The 19,087-nt window shown below is 39.3% G+C and overlaps 1 protein-coding gene across 1 annotated transcript in view; it reads left to right on the top strand.

Moving 5' to 3' along the window:
* nmu.S (neuromedin U S homeolog) overlaps positions 1–8,311 on the top strand; it is a 36,555-nt gene extending 28,244 nt beyond the window's left edge. The window contains exons 6-8 of the mRNA XM_018242695.2: positions 4,741–4,788; positions 7,343–7,381; positions 7,962–8,311. Of these exons, the coding sequence (XP_018098184.1) occupies positions 4,741–4,788; positions 7,343–7,378 (84 nt within the window). The 3' untranslated portion in view covers positions 7,379–7,381; positions 7,962–8,311. The remainder of the gene's footprint in view (positions 1–4,740; positions 4,789–7,342; positions 7,382–7,961) is intronic.
* The last annotated feature ends 10,776 nt before the right edge of the window (positions 8,312–19,087 follow it).

The raw sequence follows: 19,087 nt of genomic DNA, 5'->3' as shown, positions 1-19,087 counted from the left end.
GGAAAACTCTATGCTAGGCATGATGCCTCCTCCTTCAGGTGCATGCCAATAGAGCATGTTAAAGCGCACCCTAGGGGTGGGGACACTGAAAAAATGCTTCTAAAGCGAGAAGCATTTTGGATTTATGAGCTAAACTGTATATCTCCGAATGGCATGAATGGGCAAGTGAATTTGAGTTGTTTTTTGACATGATCGGATAGCAGTTTTCCCTGGTTGCTTGATATAATGCAAATGGCTTTTGCTGTATGTTAATATTACCGTGCACCCCTACTTATCCATTGCCTTGGAGTGCGGATACTCATCCAAGAAATATATATATATATATATATATATATATATATATATATATATATATATATAGTAAGCATTGCTCTTTTAGATCTCTTGCCTTGAACCACCATTTCATGATGGTCTGTGTGCTGCCTCAGAGATCACCTGACCATCAATACTACAGCTCTAACTGTAACAGGAAGAAATGTCAAAGCAAAAGAAAGAACACTGTCTGTTAATTGGCTAAAATTTAATGTGACCTGTATGATTTGTTTCTATGTACCTTGAATCCTACAATCCCAGGGGGCGGCCGTTATTTTTTTAAATTGCAGTTTTCTATTAATGATTACCCAATGGCACATAATGCTAAAAAAGTATATTATCATGAAAATACTTTATTTACATGCAGCAGGGTTTTACATGTGAGCTGGTTTATGCAATATCTTTTTGTAGAGACCTACATTGTTTGGGGGGTATAGTTTTCCTTTAACACCTGCTCTGGAGTTTCGTTTATTCAAAATATTTTGAATTCTGTGCCTTTCTGTTCTGCCTCTATAAAATCTAAAATGTAACTGTTCTCTGGTTGTGATGATCAGGACTGGGGTTTTTAATCTAATGATTATATATGTGGGACAGCAAGGGTGACAAAAAGCCATTTCTGGTGACTTTAAGACCTGAAATTCCAATGCAGAAAGCACAATTACACTATCCGCACTAGTCCCCCCTCGACCCGATCCGAAACTAAAAAAGGAAGCACTGGGGGTGGCATTGGAAAGGCACACAGCCCCAGATCACCCATGAGTATTATTAATCCTATTCCTCCTTAATTTGTACAGATAACAGCTGTACTCACATTGCAGTTAATAGAGAGTTACAGTAGTACAGAATTTTGGCATCTTGTGTGATGTATTGATTGTATTTTGGGAATATTTCTTAGTGGCATGATTTAGTGAATAGCGAGTGAATGGTGAGTGACTCACTGAATATAAGGAGTGTAGAACAGGGCAGAATCAAGGATAACCAGAATATAAGTGTGTGTAGGCAGTACACACAATGTGGGCAGCTGCAGTTTGCTTTACTCTATTACATAGTTCATTCGAGATGAGTAAAGGCCAAGTTCCATCAAGCTCATCCTATTCCAAATGATACCCTGGTGCATATACAGTACATAGATACAAGCTAAACAACTTACATACATGCCTATATATTAACTATAGAGACTAGTGATGGGTGAATCTGACCAGTTTTTGAGAAAATTCGAGAAATGGCAAAAATTTGTCGAAATGCATTTTTTACGCACAACAAATCTTTTTTGTGTGAGACAATTTTTTTCACCTAATGGAGTCTATGGGTGTCATTTTTGCAGCGAAACTTGGCAAAATGTTTTGTCCCTTCACTAATAGAGATTACTGTAGCACTAGATACTATACCTGAACAAGAAGTCATCCAAGCCCTTCAGAAAAGCAAATTCTTAGCACCTTTCTATTTGTCTTCATTTATTTTGTATAGCTTTTAAATTATTTCATCTCTCATAGACTCCATTTTAATCAAATAATTATTTTTTTTTTTCCTCTGTAATAATAAAACAGTACCTTGTACTTGATCCCAACTAAGATATAATTAATCCTTATCGGAGGCAAAACAATCCATTCGGGTTTAATTAACATTTAAATGAATTTTTTGGTAGACAAGGTATTGAGATCCAATTTATGGAAATATCTTTTATCTGGAAACTCCAAATCCCAAGCGTTCTGGATAACAGGCCCCATACCTATAATAACGGTTTGTCTGCTTATCAACCCCATCCACACCCACCCTAGTAACAGATTGGACATTGAAAGTGAAACCGATTTTTTTAAATACATTTTTTATTTTTTTTTTTAATGTGAAAAAATTTCTCTTTGGCAAAAATTGAAGTGTGAAGAAGTGTTGGATGGAAATGGAGACAGTCCAGGTTTATTTTTTTAAATAAAGTACCTGATGTTGCAGCAGTGGTGGACAAATGGAGGCCAACTCAAAGCTCTTCTATGCAGCTGCTTTCTGTAATAACTACAAGTAGTTTGTGCTCGCACTTGCAGTCTCTTGCTAGCCCACAGAACGCTCAGATGCTCCTCTACTGTGTTGTATGCACACTATTGGGACATTGCTTAACGCCAGGATGTCAGATTCGAGTTATGTGTGCAGCGTGTAGACGCAGCACAGGCCAGAGTCAGCCATCAGCATCCATTTCCGGGTCTGTGCTGCTCTCAGTACAGTCTGGCTGGGCAACCATGGATGTTTCAGGCTGCTATAGTGCTCCTGCAAGCACCTCACTTAGCGAGTGACGAGTGTTGCAGGCCGGAGGATGGCAAGTGAGCCTGGTACAGCACTGGTACAGAGCAGCAGGCTTCTCTGGCACATAATGCAATTTATGCAACTAGAGGACCTTGGGCCCACCAATGCCGGGGCCCACCGGGTTTTTTCCCGGTGTCACGGCAGGCCGGTCTGACCCTGCCCCAAGGAACCGAGCCTGGGAAGATGGGGTGATAATGGAGTTGTTATCTGTGATAAATACTTTTGGGACATTATGGGTGCTGGATGGGGGGAAAATAACCATTTCTGTTTTAAAGAGGTTTAATTTAAGGTAGTATTAGGTAGTTCTTTTGTTTTTTTAATTTAAGGTAATATTGGGACATCCAAGTAGATATAGCAGACAAGCAAGAAGCAACCTGAGTTAAAAGCTCTGGGTTGAGATGAGGACAGGAGAGTATGAGTTGATTAGTTTGCCAAGGGATGAAATGTATAAAGAAAATAAGGAGTCCAGGACACAACGTTGAAGAACCACAACAGAGAGTGGTAAGTAAGAAGATCATATTCCATTGGAGGTAATATGAAAGGACAGGGCAGTGTCACAAAGGCCAAAAGAAAGGAGGGACAGGAGGAGGAGAGGGTGATCAGCAGTGTCAAACAGCTAAGCTTGTTCTGTTTTGGCAGGAGCAACCTCATTAATGACAGTGTTGCGTGTACTATAGTAGACAGAGGTAGCTAGATCACAACAGGCGGTGGCTGAGATATTACAGTGAAGAGAGTCAAAGGAAGAATAGAGATGTGATGTATCTAGTATTTGCCTGTTATGGTATGTGTGTGTGTTTGGAGAACTGCAGAGTTGGTAGAGAAAGTTAGTAAGAGCTGAAATGTGAGGAGATTGTGATCATGGAGGGCGTTAGTAAGTTAGTAAGATTGTAAATGTAACAGAATCGGATGAGTTGTCATTAGAGGGGAAATAAGCCAAATAGGGTGTTAATGAGGAATTTAGAGACAGCAGGGGCATACTTATTGTTAGCAGGTATGTTAATGTTGCCTAGTATAATGGATGTGGTTTCAGAGGAAAGGAAATAAGAGAGAAAAGCTGCAATGTTGTCATATGACAACTATGTGAAGTGACACAGGAGAAAAGAGTCTAATAGAGTGAACCTCAAATGGGGATGCAACAAATCCACTATTTTGAATTTGGCCGAACCCCCGAAATCTTTGTGAAATATTCGGCTGGTGGGAAAAGGAAAACATTTTTTACTTCCTTGTTTTGTGACAAAAAGTCACACAATTTCCCTCCCCACCCCTAATTTGCATATGCAAATTAGGACGCGGATTCAGTTTGGCTAAATCCAGCTGAAAAAGGCCAAATCCTGGCCGAATCCTGGATTCGGTGCATCCCTAACCTCAAATGAGGTGGAGCAGGTGGAAGAACTGTACAGTGGGGAAAGGAGGAATCCAACCATCCACCCTGTTTCCAGCTTTGTGAGTGTGAGTAAGGTGTTGACCCCCAGAGGACAGGGCAACAGGTGAGGAAGTATCTGTAGTAGAAAGCGAATTTTCAGTTACTGTATAACAAGTAGGCTAAAGAAATTGGTGATGAAAAAAATGGAGGTAAGTTTGTTGCAGACTGAGCGGACATTCCAGAGAGGACAATACAGATGAACCGTGGCTTTGGGTAAATATTAACCAGTCGGTCACTTACTCTGCAAGTGTAAATGCGAGTTGGTAAGCCAAAGCCTAATAATGGTATAAAAGTGCAAATATCCTTGAAATGAGAAATAAAGAGAAAAACATCTTGAGCAAGTTTATTTAAATTCTTTATAAGAAAAAGAATTGGATAATAAATTCTCCTTATGATTTAGACACATTATAAGGCACAATTTAAACTTTAAACTTTGACCAAACACATAGTATTCTTCAAATATATCTTATACTAGGACGTGGTGTCATGCAATTGTATCTTATCTTATGATATACTGTATATCATAATATCTCTTTCTGTCCAATTCCAGTGTATGCAACTGAGCATTTCCAATTTATAGAAATAGTGTTGCATTGCAACAATATGACCTTGACAGGCCCATTGGAATAAACAATTATATGTGAACAGAAAGTAGTCCATTTTACAAGGTTTCTACAGATGTTTTCTAAAATGTTTATTTTTATTATTTACAGGAGGAAGTACAAGGACCAGGACTCAGCAGAGGTTACTTTCTGTTCCGGGTAAGCCATATTCTCCTGCAACGTTGTAATCACTTTTTGGGAACTATGGAAACAATCGTGACCATGATACATTATGGGGCAACTTTATCAATTTCTGAGTTCAAGGGGAAAAAAACAACAATTTCATAGAAAAAAAGAGACAATTGTTCTTCCCGCAAACACATTTTTTTTCAAACACTACCATATATAGTAGGTGCCAATACGTTTCAAATTGTGAACTGTTTTAGCAGATGACTTTGGAATTTGTAAAGAAGTAATGATTAACGTATTACAGGTATGCAACCTTTTATCCAGAATGCTTGGGAACTGGGGTTTTACGGATAATGGATTTTTCCATAATTTGGATCTTTATATCTTAAGTCTACTAGAAAATCATGAAAACATTAAATAAACCCATTAGGCTGGTCTTCTAATGAGGATTAATTATATCTTAGTTTGGATCAAGTTCAAGATACTGTTTTATTATAACAGAGAAAAAGCAAATCATTTTTAAAAATTTGGATTATTTCTTTATAATGGAGTCTATGGCCAGTCCATAATTCGGAGCTTTCTGGATAACGGGTTTCCAGATAATGGATCCCATACCAGTATTATAAAATTACTACTTTGAACCTATCATTAGTGCTGCACCCAAAGGTATCTCCATGCACTCACATGGTGGGAATGCTTCTCAGCTCTTTTACTCTAGAAAACTGAGCTAAAGCTGGAAGGAAAATGCCTAAAGTTATAGGTAAATTGGTTTATGAGTGGCATGTGGCAAGAGCACAAGATTAGGAAAAGTTTGCATATGGCCTCATGATAAAAACACTCTTCTCTCTCAAAACACTATACAAGCATGTAGGGATGCACCGAATCCAGGATTCAGTTCGTGATTCGGCCAGGATTCGGACAAATCCTTCTGTCTGGCCGAACCGAATCAGAATCCTAATTTGCATATGTAAATTAGGGGAGGGTAGGGAAATCACGTGACTTTCCGTCACAAAAGAAGATCTTTTTTCCACTTTTTCCTTTCCTGCCCCTAATTTGCATATGCAAATTAGGATTCGGTTCGGTATTCGGATTTGGGCGAATCCCAAATAGTGGATTCGGTGCATCCCTACAAGCATGGGATTCGTTATATGGAGACCTGTTGTCCCGAAAGCTCCGAATGACTGGAAGGCAGTCTCCATAGACTCCGTTTTAATGAAATAATTCTGATTTTAAAATTTGGTTTTTTTTCTCTATAATAATAAAACAGTAGCTTGTACTGGATCCCAACTAAGATATAATTAATCCTTATTAGAGGCAAAACAATCCTATTTGGTTTATTTAACGTTTAAAATAATCTTAGGGGCACATTTACTTAGGGTCGAAATGAATTCGAAGTGCATATTCGAATTCAAAAACTTTGAATTTCGAAGTAATTTTTGGGTATTTCGACCATCGAATAGGCCAAATATAACTTCGACTTCGATTTGAATTGAAAATACCTTGAATATTAGACCATTCGAAAATCAAAGTACTGTCTCTTTAAAAAACTGCAACTTCGACAGTTCGCCACCTTAAACCTGCCGAATTGCTATGTTAGCCTATGGGGACCTCCTAGAACCTATAGCCAGTATTTGGCTAAGTTTTGAGAAGTCGAAGGATTTTTTTGTAAAATCGTACAATTAAATTGTTCTAATTGTTCGATTCAAAATACGATTGTACGATCTTAAAATTCTTCGAATTCTATTTGATGGTCCAATTTCGAAGTTTTTTTCACTTCGAAATTCGACCCTTGATAAATCCTTGATAAAACCCTTGTATGGAGATCAAAATTAAGGAAAGATCCCTTATCCAGAGAACCCCAGGTCCCCAACATTATAGATAATCCCATACCTGTATAAAGAACACAAAAGTGTAACTGCACTTACAATATAAGCATTTTTCTTCACATCACCCATGGAAGATTATATACACAACTGTATATACACACACACTTAGGTGCCTATTTTATAACAATGGGGAAATTTGCACCAATGCAGTAGCCTGCAACAACCAGTCAGATAACTGCTTTCCTTTGCTATGCAGAGGATGGTCCAAAGGTAAGATTGGTTGCTATGGGTAATGCACTGGTGCACATTTGCTCACAGTGTAAATGTGGTGCAGTTTATATACATTTCACCTTCAGCAATGCATGGCTATTTGATCTTACTGTATATTTCCCTGTGTGTCTCTACCCAGTATGCAAAACAATTACCATCAGTATTGATCTTTATTTCCTTGGGTATAGACCCAGCACATATGTTGCTGTGTGGTGGAGCCCATTAAAAACCCCACCACAAGCAAAAGCATTAAAAAATGCTTTTTGTATACCCTAATAAAGGATCATTTGCTTTTCATTAATGAAACTTGTATGCAGCATGCAGTTATTGTAGTGACAGCTTCCTGAAAGTGTACATATATATCAAGCTGCAACCCAACATAATGCTAATATATAAACATATGAGGGATCGTGTGTGTCCATGTGTTTCAGTTAAGGGCAATTATAAATACACCGATCAACCATTGATTGATTTGTTTTTCGTTTCAGCCACGTAATGGAAGGAGATCAGCAATTTTCCGTTAACAGGTATATTCATATATATTTGTTGCCTTTTGAGTTATTCTAATAGTAATGCAGTACATATGTCTCATGTATTTTGTATAAAGGATTACATGACAAAATATAGCTCTATACAGGGCAGTATATAGGTCCGGTGCTATCCCATGCACTGGACCTATGAGCGTTCCCCTCAGTTGGCAAACTGCGCATGAGTGCATGTGACATCACTTCTTCCACGCCATTCCTCCTAAAGACCCAGGTACCCATCAACCCCCCAGCTCCGCTGCCAGATTTAGATAGTGGCTGGGACTTATTTTCTTTTAAAAATTAAAATTTTTAAATAGACCCCAAGGGCCTTAAACAAATATGGCCCTGGTACTATAGAATTATTTTAGACTTACCTAAACCTCCACAGTGGATGTATGACCATTGCCTTATTTATCACCTTGTATAGCACTCCCAAGAGCACTTGGGTGGTTTTCCCCATTAAATAGCAATTGGCTGAGAGTGCTAGTATTGAATTTTAAAAGATTTAGATTGTTGATTTTTATCAGCAGCGATTAAAAATGTAGTAATCTTCCCTCACTTTCTCCTTCCTTCTGTGCAGGTTACTGAAGTGACCAAAAGAAGCATTCGGCTGAAATGGAAATACAATGTCCTTTACACTTGTGTAACTCTATAACGATCAGTCTTGAATGTGAAGCTTACTGTTACCTAAATGATTCATATTATTATTATTTTTTGGCTGAGGGCGCCAGAATTTGCTTCATTTGTTAAATAAATTAAAAGCATATTCAAAGATATTGTTTTTCTTTTAAGTGTTTAAAATGTTTTTAATGATGGTGTGTAATAGGGACTTGACTGATGTGCATGAGGACTTCTAATTACTAATACTGCTGCACCTGTTTATTTTGAACTGTAAATAAATGCACTCCTCCGAGTGTTGTTTTTATGATAGACGCCCTCTGCTGGACTGATTCTTTTGATCATTTGCTTTTGTGTGAACAGCACCAGGATTTCTGGGTACCTAATGTGATGCTCATGGTTGTAGTAACTACTCAGGTTGAAATGGTCAAAGTTGTGGATAAGCAGATAGCTATATTATCATAGTGTCATTGTATATTCTTCTATATATAATAAGAGACTGTTAATTCTCAAATTATACATCAGTAGTAGGGACTGATTTGCCTAAAAAGAAACAACATACAACATTCAGAAGCGCACAGAATTTCATATGGTTTGAAAGGAATTGAAGGTCTGGAAGACTGCAGAGTATTAAAGGATGCCACAGGAACAGTAACGTCAAAAAATAAAAGTGTTTTAAAGTAATGAAAATATAATGCAGTGTTGCCCTGCACTGGTAAAACTGTTGTGTTTACTTAAGAAACACTACTATTGTTTATATAAATAAGCTGCTGTGTAGCAATGGGGGCAGCTATTCAAAGGAGAAAAAGCTCAAGTTACACATCAGATAGCAGATAAGCGCTGTCTGTCTAATGGTGTTATCTGTTATCGATTCGTTAACCTGTGCCATATAGCCGCTTTTCAATTTCCGCCATTGCATACCTCCCAACATTTTGGAAGTAAAAAGAGGGACAAAAAAATTTTTCCGCATGTAGCGCAGCAAATTTTTGGACCACACCCCTTTCTGTGGCCACACCCCCTAATTACCATGTTCGGTTTACAAAATTTGGCAGGTTATGAAAGTTTGAAAATATTTCTCCTTATCTAAACTGTGTTTTTGTGTCTCAAAATTGTTACAAAGTATCTTATTTGCACCTGTTAGGTGTTCTGGGCTCTCTGCTAAAAGCCAATTAAGTGAGAAACTTTGTTTCTTTTTCTGGCTGTTCAGTGCAGAGAAAAGAGGGACTTTCCAGTACAAATGAGGGACTGCAGGTTGAGCTGTCAAAAGAGGGACTGTCCCTCCGAAAAAGGGACAGTTGGGAGGTATGCCATTGCTCCACAGCAGCTTGTTTATATGAACTATAGTAGTGTTTCTGAAGCAAACACATCAGTTTTACCAGTGCAGGGCAACACTACATTATATTTTCATTACTTTAAAACACTTACATTTTTTGGTGTTATTGTTCCTTTAAGCACTTCCCAGTAATAACATACACTTACTGCAGACTCCAGGGAATCTTTTTCTGCTTCATGGATCTTTGCTGTGGCCCCAGGTGAGTAAAAAGTCAGCTTTTGAAGTTTGGCTTTTCACTCAGCTGCATATGCAAACCTAGACTGGGCCATAGAGAAAAAGCCAAGAGGCCACGAGTAAAAAAGATGGCAGCATAGCACTCCAGGTCAGCGCAGTTTTAGTGAACAGACGCACTGTTATCAGGTAAGCAATTATAACCAGTGGTATGTGACAAACGTTTTGCCATCCTGACAGTAATTATACATTTCTTTCTCCTTTAAAGGCTTCCTACAAGTTTAGGGATTCTGTTCAGGGACACTCCTGCCACGAGGCAATGTGATAACATTAAACTCTCTCTATTTCTCTACACTGCTGTTTAAATAAAAATATATTTATTATATGAGGAGGCTATCATGGAGGCTCCATGTGGGGCTATTGATGTATATTTTAATATGAATATATTAATATGTTTAATATTTGTTTAAAAAGCATGAGTATAGAGAAATATTTTGGAGTTTAATGTATTACCTCTTTTTGGTCACTAACATGCTCTGTTATGTACTATATATTAAATGCAGTTCACTGTAGCCAATATTTTCTATGGTGAAAATATTCGCAAAATGCCGCCACTCCAGTTTTAAGCATGGAGCAGGAGAGAGGGTGGCATTGGGGCTGCTGCCGTCTTAGAATTTGCAATATAGATAATTATTTTTCTACTGTTACCCCCTTGAAGCATTTGGCAGATCCAGGTTGAAAAATCAGCAGTTGCTGTCTGCTCCCTGCAGCTGAAGCAATAGGCAACATCACTTAGTATATCATAGAGAAAAAGTATGTCCCAGAACTAGCACCTTCCCACTAAATCATTCTGAGACTCCCCAAAATATTAAAACGTAACCTTTAATACTGGTGTTAAAAGAAGGTGAATTGATATTCATAATGAATGCTCTAAGCCCATATGGTTTAAATGAAAGCATTACCATGAATATCTTTTTCTGATTGTTCTACTGTAAATAAAATTTTATTTCCCAATATGTAATATTGATTTGCAGGATGTCAGGATAATAGCTCTATTAGTATCACTAACTCTATCTGATACTGATTCACATCATCTTAAAATGTTGCGATTATAATCAGGCCACTATGCTTGGTTCTCAATCAGTCAATTTCCTGTCTATACATATTGTTTGATACTTTGTTTTGAACCCTTGCACCCAGCAATAACAATTGTATCATGCCATAAAGAAGAGCTTAGACAAGTATAGGAGCCAATTAGTATAGTGTTACTCCGCCTCTTCTCTTCAGATTGGTCAATTCAAATTTGAGTGACAGGCTATGGTCTATTTATATGGGCACTGTTCTTGGCGCCAAATTAGCCTTGGACAAAGCTCGCATAACAGCGAGTGAAACACGCGTCAGGTACTTCACTTTTTTAATTATAGGCAGGGACAGGGCCGGAACTAGGGGTAGGCAGAGTAGGCACTTGCCTAGGGCGCAAAGCTGAGGGGGCGCCAGGCACGTTCCTGCTCTGTCGCCTACCCCGTGTCCGGTCCCGTCTTTCCCCGACTGCCGCTGGTGTCTTGTGCATAAATGCTCTTCTGCGTATGTGCGCACACATTTTGGCATGCACGCTGGAGCGAAATTTTTCGCATGCGTGCTGGAGCGAAATTTTGCACATGCGCAGTCGAGCGCGCACAGAGCCGGCACCGTGCCCCGCCAGGTTGCCTAGGGCGCCTGGGCAGGGAAAACGGTTCCTTGGGTTTGGGGTGAATGGGCGGAAGGGTGGAAGGGCTGGCGGGTTAAGACTAATATTTGCGCTGTTAAACGGCTGATTCTCAAGAGCATACAATCACCTGCACGCTGACTCTCGGGAGACTGAATGAGAGGAGCGTGTGCTTCCGATTAACTCCTGGCTAACATCGCATCTACTGTTGTGTATTTAGAGAGACAAATACAGTCTCAACACAGTGGATTGCACTGTTAATTTTTTCAGCCCACAATTACTAGTCCTGCCTGAAACGGCAGATTGGTACTTAGTGGCAGTGTCGGACTGGCCCGGCGGGACACCGGGAAAAAACCCGGTGGGCCCCGACCCTCGTGGGCCCCCGCCGGGCCAGACCCCCACTCGCGCATGCGCATGGCGGCGTTCGAGCGGCGCAGTAGGGGGCGGGGGGCCCTGGACCAGCAGTCCCGGGGGTAATTTAAAACCCCAGAGGGTGCAAGAGGAAGAACTCTTAGGGGTGAATGCCCCACTCAAATTGCAGAATTGTTTTTTTGCACACTGTGTGGGGCATTGTAAATGACCTCTTTTATTTATGATGCAAAAACAAACACGTTAGTGCTTGATAAATACATATTATTAATAATAACAAAAATAGGAGCAGGAGACACTGCTCCTTTTTTTCCATGCAAGCTCCGCTCTGCACTTTGCTTGGGGAGGCTGAACAAGATGCACATGTAAAGTGCACGAGCACTAAGAGGTGCACATTTTTAACCATTAACATTCCAGTGCTTGAGCCCATACGCATCATAAATGGCCCTGTGGTAATCATAACACTAAGACCAGGCTATGTTGGTACATATCTGTTCCATGTAGGCACCCAATGCACTTGTTAATTAAATAAACAAGGCTTTATTGCCTGGCTCTTTGTTGGAGGAATGGGATTATTTGTATCCATTTCCAGCAACAGGCATCTGATAAACATTTCAATCTTTTGTAAACCGACATACTGTAAATACAAGTGGATAATTTCCTATAGAGAAAGACAAGTAATCAATATAATAAATGTACATTTATGTGTGCAAAAGAACTTAAAATTGTAAATGATTCCACAATTCTAAGTCTCCATCTGCAATGGAAAATAACTTTAAAATCTTTCCAAAGCTCATGCAGGAATGATTTCCGATTGGGAAAAAAATCAATAAGCACCAATTGAAAATGCATGGATGTGCCTATGAAATATGTGCTCCCGTTTAGTTCCTGCTTAGGGAACTAATGGGCATGTTACTAACATTGGAGATAAATATCTGGAGAGATTTTGATGTTGCCCATAGCCAGTGGCGGGCCAAGCCGACCGGGTGCCCTAGGCGACCCGGGCGGCCACCGCGCCCCCTCCGTGCTCCGTGCTCTCCTCCACGCTCTCCTCCGCGCTCTCCTCCGTGCTCGCTCGCGCGGATGTGCGCACTCCTGAACACATTGTGTGCACACATGCGCAGAACGCCGGAGGGGAGGGTGTTAGAGCGCTGGAGGGGATGGAGGCAGAGGAAACTGACGGAGGGGATAGGTGAGAGGTGGGGAAAGTGACTGAGGGGAGGGGAGGGAGGCGGGGTAAAGCGTTTGAGGGGAGGGAGGCGGGGACGAGTGCCAGAGGAGTGGGAGGAGCAGCGAACATGGACTAGGGGTAGGCAAAAGTCAGGTACCTGCCCAGCGCCCCCCTTTCGTTGCGCCCTAGGCAGCTGCCTCTTCTGCCTACCCCTAGTTCCGGCCCTGCCCATAGCAACCAATCAGATCTTTGCTTTTGTTTTCTAACTTATAAACGGCTTTATTGTTACATGTCTGATGTGAATCATTAGCTAAAGATGTGTCTGGAGGCATCAAGAAATATCACAACCCGATGCATCATTCTTTGTCCTTTGAATTGTATCAGCCACATATTCTGTTCTGAACTTGCCCTTTGTGGAAAGGTGACAGGCAAACAGGCAGAAAATGTTTCATATTTTCAAGCAAAACATATGGAAAACATTTAGAATCTTTATTTAATGACCCAGATTGATGAAAGGGAGAGAATCTGCAAATTTAACACTGAGCACATTAACTATAGTCTTTTGAGGGTTTTTTTTTTTAAACCATGAAACAGAACCCAAAAATGGGTCCCCATTCTGTTTAGGGAGGGTCTCAATGATCCATATTATATATAACTGATTCTATATCAAGTTTTGGATCACAAAGCAATCAGGGATGCACCGAATCCAGGATTCGGTTCGGAATTTGGCCAGGATTTGGCCTTTTCCAGCAGGATTCGGATTCGGCGGAATCCTTCTGCTCAACCGAACCGAATCAGAATCCTAATTTGCATATGCACATGCAAATTAGGGGCGGGGAGGGAAATCGCATGACTTTTTGTCTCCTTCCCATCCCCAATTTGCATGTGAAAATTAGAATTCGGTTCGGTATTCGGCCAAATCTTTTGCGAAGGATTCAGTGGTTCGGCCGAATCTAAAATAGTGGATTCGGTTCATCCCTAAAAGCAATACAGCTTAGTTTGAGTCCTGAAAAACAAGTCTAAAGAAGGCTGGTGTGGTAGAATTTTTGTTTCAAAACTCCTAATTTGAATTATACTTTGTTATACTTTTTATTATCTTAAAAAACATGTAAAACATCTAAAAGCTGCCAAGTTAATGTATACATCAATGGGAGCTGTCTATGGCAAATTTAAAGTGTTTTCAGTGTGAGTTTTTCTAATTTTTCAATTAGAACCCACAACTGTTCTTTTTATGCTAATGGTACCTATATTTTATATTCCTAATAGCTTTATTTAGCATGCAGTAGGATTTCATCTCCTCTATTGTAAACCACTAAACATAACAGGGAGAAGATTGGCAGTAGCAGCAGCTGGCACAGGAATGATCTTATTTCAGGCAGCACTACAGTCAGCCAGTAATTCATGTATTATTAGCCATTATTTTGCTAGTGATTGTCAGTATGTTAAAACCTTGGCTTCTGGTTGTACATTGTGTAATTTCCCCTTAAGGAACTTGCGTATCCCAAAGTAGATTTATTGTTACCTCTATTGTATACCTCAAATACATATTAACACTACTGGGGTTATTTACTAAAATCCGAAAATGTATCATTGTTTTCTATAAACTATTTTGACCAAACTCTCATCCACATTTTTACTGTATTTATCAATAAATTATCTGGTCTGGGAAAAGACTCGATAAAATGTCAAAACATTTGATGCTTGATTTTTTCAGATTATCACCCAAAAACCACAAAAAAACGCAGATCATTATATCTTCCAATTATAAATGGGACATCTAAATAACCTTGGCATGTTTGACATGGAGTACTTTTTTTATTCTGACTTTTAACAGCCTCTGGGTTTAATAAATCACACAAAAAAATTATAATGGTGCTTTCTCCTTTAAAACTCTGACCAGAAAAAAATCAGACTTTAATAAATAACCCCCTACATGTTGTGGGTTTTAGACTAATAGAACATGTGGTAGATGATTATTCTATAACAATATTCTCTGCCAGTGTTTTGTATGCAGGTGGGGAAAAGCACATCCGCTCCACTAACAGGCACAATGTTGGCCTTCATGCAGCTATGCTGAGTGGATTCCAGGGTAAAGATCAATAGCATCAGATCTGGACAGGGAGTCAAAATAGACCCAAGCACTCCAAGTACACATACTGTAGGCCCAAACAGCCCCCCAGTAGCCAACTATATAGTGAGTGTCTATGGCATCTTACAGCAGCCCCTCTGGAATTTGCCAGAATCCACAGATTGCCATTTTGGGCCTGGAATGCATTTTAAATGTCAGTGAAGCTGCACAAAAGAGCAGACTCTCTTTTCTCTGCCTGGGTACAAATTGCAGGCCATTTGTGGGTCCTTAAATATTATAATATTGCAATTTCTGGGGCTGTTTGCTCATTACTATGTGCCTTATACTTGGCACTTGGTTATTGAAGGGTATCATAAATATCTGTTCATTGACAGGTTACCTGGCTCTAAACTGGTCCTAGTGTATGTGCCCATAGACCTTAGATTGTAAGCTCCACTGGGATAGAGATGGTCTTTTTAAAGTGTTGCATAAAATATGTTGCTGCTTAAAAAATAAAAGCTAATAATCCTCATACAGTGTCAGAATAGAGGGTACGCTAATCGAATTTAAAGAATCCAAAACAGTGAAAAAACATCCTAAACGCGCTACAAATTCATCAAAAAGTGTATAGAGTGATTGCAGTAAGAGATGAAGTTAGGTAGTGAGAAACACTGACCCACTATAATCTTGCATTAGCTGTCCCTTTATACTCATAAAATGTATATTAGGCAAATACATGTAGTAACTTTCATCTGCATTAAGACTTCCTTGGAAAATAACATTGTTTCATTTTAATGACACACAGTTATTGTTACAGTCAGTGCCAGAATAATTATATATATATATATATATATATATATATATATATATATATATATATATATATATATATATATATATATATATATATATATATATATATAATCTTCAGATTCTTTTGTTGATATATACTGCCATCTGGTGTTCTATTTCCAAACTTGCCAGTATTCATTACACCAAATGCTGCTGTAATAAAGAGATGCATTTTGCACAGAGATCTTGTTCATCTAAGGCTATTAGGAGCTTAATAAAAAAAAGATGTGCATGTTAAAATGTAAGTAAAAGCTGAAATTTCCAATATATATCTAAGAATGTCAGCAAAGTGATCTCTCTTTGGTAGTAATGAGCCAAACTAGCCCTTCTTATTTTGCCCAATATTTATCTGGAATTAATTGCAGTCAAGGTACAAGGTTTTGTCAGGATGGGTTTAGTGCAGGGTTACTACTGCTCCCTCCAAATGACACTTCCAGATTGCAACAAAAAATCTCTGTTGTATATCCTGATCTTGAATGCATGCGTGATGCAGGGATGTCAGTGGGGATAGCAGATGTGTCAATCTTGACACTTTATTTATTTTCCTGACAGACCACATTTGAGTGCAGCTTCGCAAAAAAAAAAAAAAAGGAAATAGTTAAACCACAAGTTTTGATGCAAAACTGCGCCAGGGGCTTTTGCCATGAAGCAAGTTGAGAAACTCTCCTCAGCAGCCCGCAGGTTACCAGGGAGTGGTTTTTTTTTTACCGTAAATCTGCTGGATAACAATCCTAAGGATTAGGGAATGCTCATTGATAAGAACAGATATAATAAGAAAGAGTTAGTGACAAAAATGTAGTTTAAGTTTTAGTTGTCTAATAGATAAACTAAGAAAAGTTTAAAGAAATAAATGTTCATGAAAATAGATACATTGGGGCAAATTCACTAAAGGACGAAGCGCCTAACGCTAGCGTTAATTCGCTAGCGTAGCGCATTTTCGTTAATTTGCCGACGGACACTGGCGTAAATTCGCTAGTGTTACTTCGCACCCTTATGCTTTACGAATTTGCGCAATGGACGTAACTACGCGAATTCACTGACGCACGCATTTTTCTGAACACTACCTTTTACACCAGACTTCCTTCGCCACCTCAGACCAGGCGAAGTGCAATAGAGTAGATAGGGATTGCTTCAAAAAAAGTTGAAATGTTTTCAAAGTCCCAAAGCGTTTTTTCTTTTTTTATGGGTGATAGGCTGAAAAAGATCGAAAATTTTTTGGGGCTACTCTCCTTCCCCCCCTACATTTCCTAACTCATGGCACCTTAACTATACAGTGGGCACATGTGTAAGGCAAAATAAAAATTTTATTTGATGTTTTGAAGGTTTCCCAGGCTTGTGTAGTGCTGCTACGTATACTTCCATTGTAAATTCAATTTGGCGCCGTATGCAAATTAAGCATCGCTAGCGTAACTTCGCTTTGCCTGGCGAATTAACGCTAGTGCAACTTCGCAACCTTTCGTTTCCCCTGAGCGCAACTTCGGATTTTAGTGAATTTGCGAAGCGCTGGCGAAAATTCACCTGGCGAAGTGCGGCGAAGCGGACGCTGGCGCAACTACGAATCTTAGTGAATTTGCCCCATTGTCTTAATGTGGACGTAACAGGCAATAAGGCTGTAGTTTCTAGAATAAATTAATTTATAACATTTAAATATCTATAAATAATGTAACATTCAATGTGAAATTAGCCCAATCTGTTTGGTTGCGTCAAAAATTGTACATGCACTCCTGCGGCCAACCGGTGAGGATAAAAACAAAGCTTTATTCCATTCTGTTAAAAATTACACGTCCTAACGCGTTTAGGCACAAATGCAAGCATAGCCGTTACAATCATTTAAACTTAATTAAAGAAAACGACGTCCAGATTAGCCTTCCATAAGGTTTATCTCCGGATTCCAATTTAAAAACTTTAACCCTTAACAGATTAGGAAAGCTTTTAACTGCAAAATTTATTATTAGAAATGGAAAACATCGAAAGAGCAAATGTAAAACTTTATAAGATACAACTCACAAAACGTACAAAGCTATTATCATTGTTTTAAAAAAATATATATGATCTTTTAAACATTTGACTACACATTATAAGCCCATAGATCTTATTAAAGCACTGTTTGCATATAAATCATAAAAAAAAAATTGATTACGTCAATCAGTTTGGTTGAAGACAAATTAGCTACATTCTGGGAGTTATTTACTAAACTCCGATTGCAAAAATCACGAAAGAAGATGGCTGCCGTGAACTGCGATCCCTGAATCTGCACCAAGGGGTATGTAATAAGTTAGGGGCATTTCTTTGGTTAGAAGCTAGGCTGGGGGGTCTATGTATTGTTGCCACCTTTTCTGGAAAAAAAAATATCCTATATATTTATCTTTTTTCCCTATTAACAACATTGGGATGAACCATAATTTTTACTGGCCAAGCCGGTAAAATACCGGCCAGGTGGCAACCCTAGGTCTATGTAAAGTAGAGGTGACAAGAGACTGTGAGACAGAGCCCAAAATCTGGTAATTTACAAAAAAATAGCGGGGTTGACAGCTCCGCTAACCTTAACCGCAAAATGTTGCCATTGTAGGACCCTTATCCAACCAATACTCACGTCTTCTCTTCTATGCTAACTCTGTGTGAACTGTGTGAATTTTCACGAGCAAAGGAGGAGTGTACCTCTCCAGTCTGACTCGCACCCAACCCTTCCCCACACAACCCGCATATCACTAAAGCTATTGCTTTTAAGGCACAGGGTCTTTCTCTAGTAAGGATTCTTAATTTCACCTGGCCCTAGTTTATGCAAAAACTTTGTTAATTTTGGTCAAACTGTGAGATTTAAATGATAGACTTATTACTAAGCACATTTAGCATTTGCTTTACATAATATAAGCAGTTTGGTGTGATCATTATTAAATTCTCATGTAAATCTCATGGCATAATTACCACACATGAATAGGTGCAGTATCCCCAGATGGTCTGCCAGTCATCACAGCTAATAGTGACCCAGAAACACCTCAGGTGATCCCCAACCAGTAGCTCGCGAGCAACATGTTGCTCTCCAACCCCTTGGATGTTGCTCCCTGGGGCCTCAAAGCAGGTGCTTATTTTTGAATTCCAGGCTTGGAGGTGAGTTTTATTGCATTAAAACCAGGTGCACTGCCAAACAGAGCCTCAATGTAGGTTGACAATCCACATAGGGGCTACTAAATGACCAATCACAGCCCTTATTTGGTACTCCAGGAACATTTTTCATGCTCGTGTTGCTCCCCAACTCCTTTTACTTCTGAATGTTGCTCACGGGTTGTAAAGGTTGGGGATCCCTGCCTCAGAGTATAGCTGCACATTTTTTACCTGCCTGTTAAAGCAAATCTGCTTCGACAACAATCTCCCCATTTCTTTTTCTGATTCTGAATGAAGTAACCAGCAGGGGTCAGCCG

This window comes from Xenopus laevis, chromosome 1S (genome assembly GCF_017654675.1).
Source record: "Xenopus laevis strain J_2021 chromosome 1S, Xenopus_laevis_v10.1, whole genome shotgun sequence".
Classification (NCBI taxonomy): Eukaryota; Metazoa; Chordata; class Amphibia; order Anura; family Pipidae; genus Xenopus; species Xenopus laevis.
The sequence above is the reverse complement of the archived record's forward strand: the minus strand, read 5'-3'. Positions and strand labels throughout refer to the sequence as shown.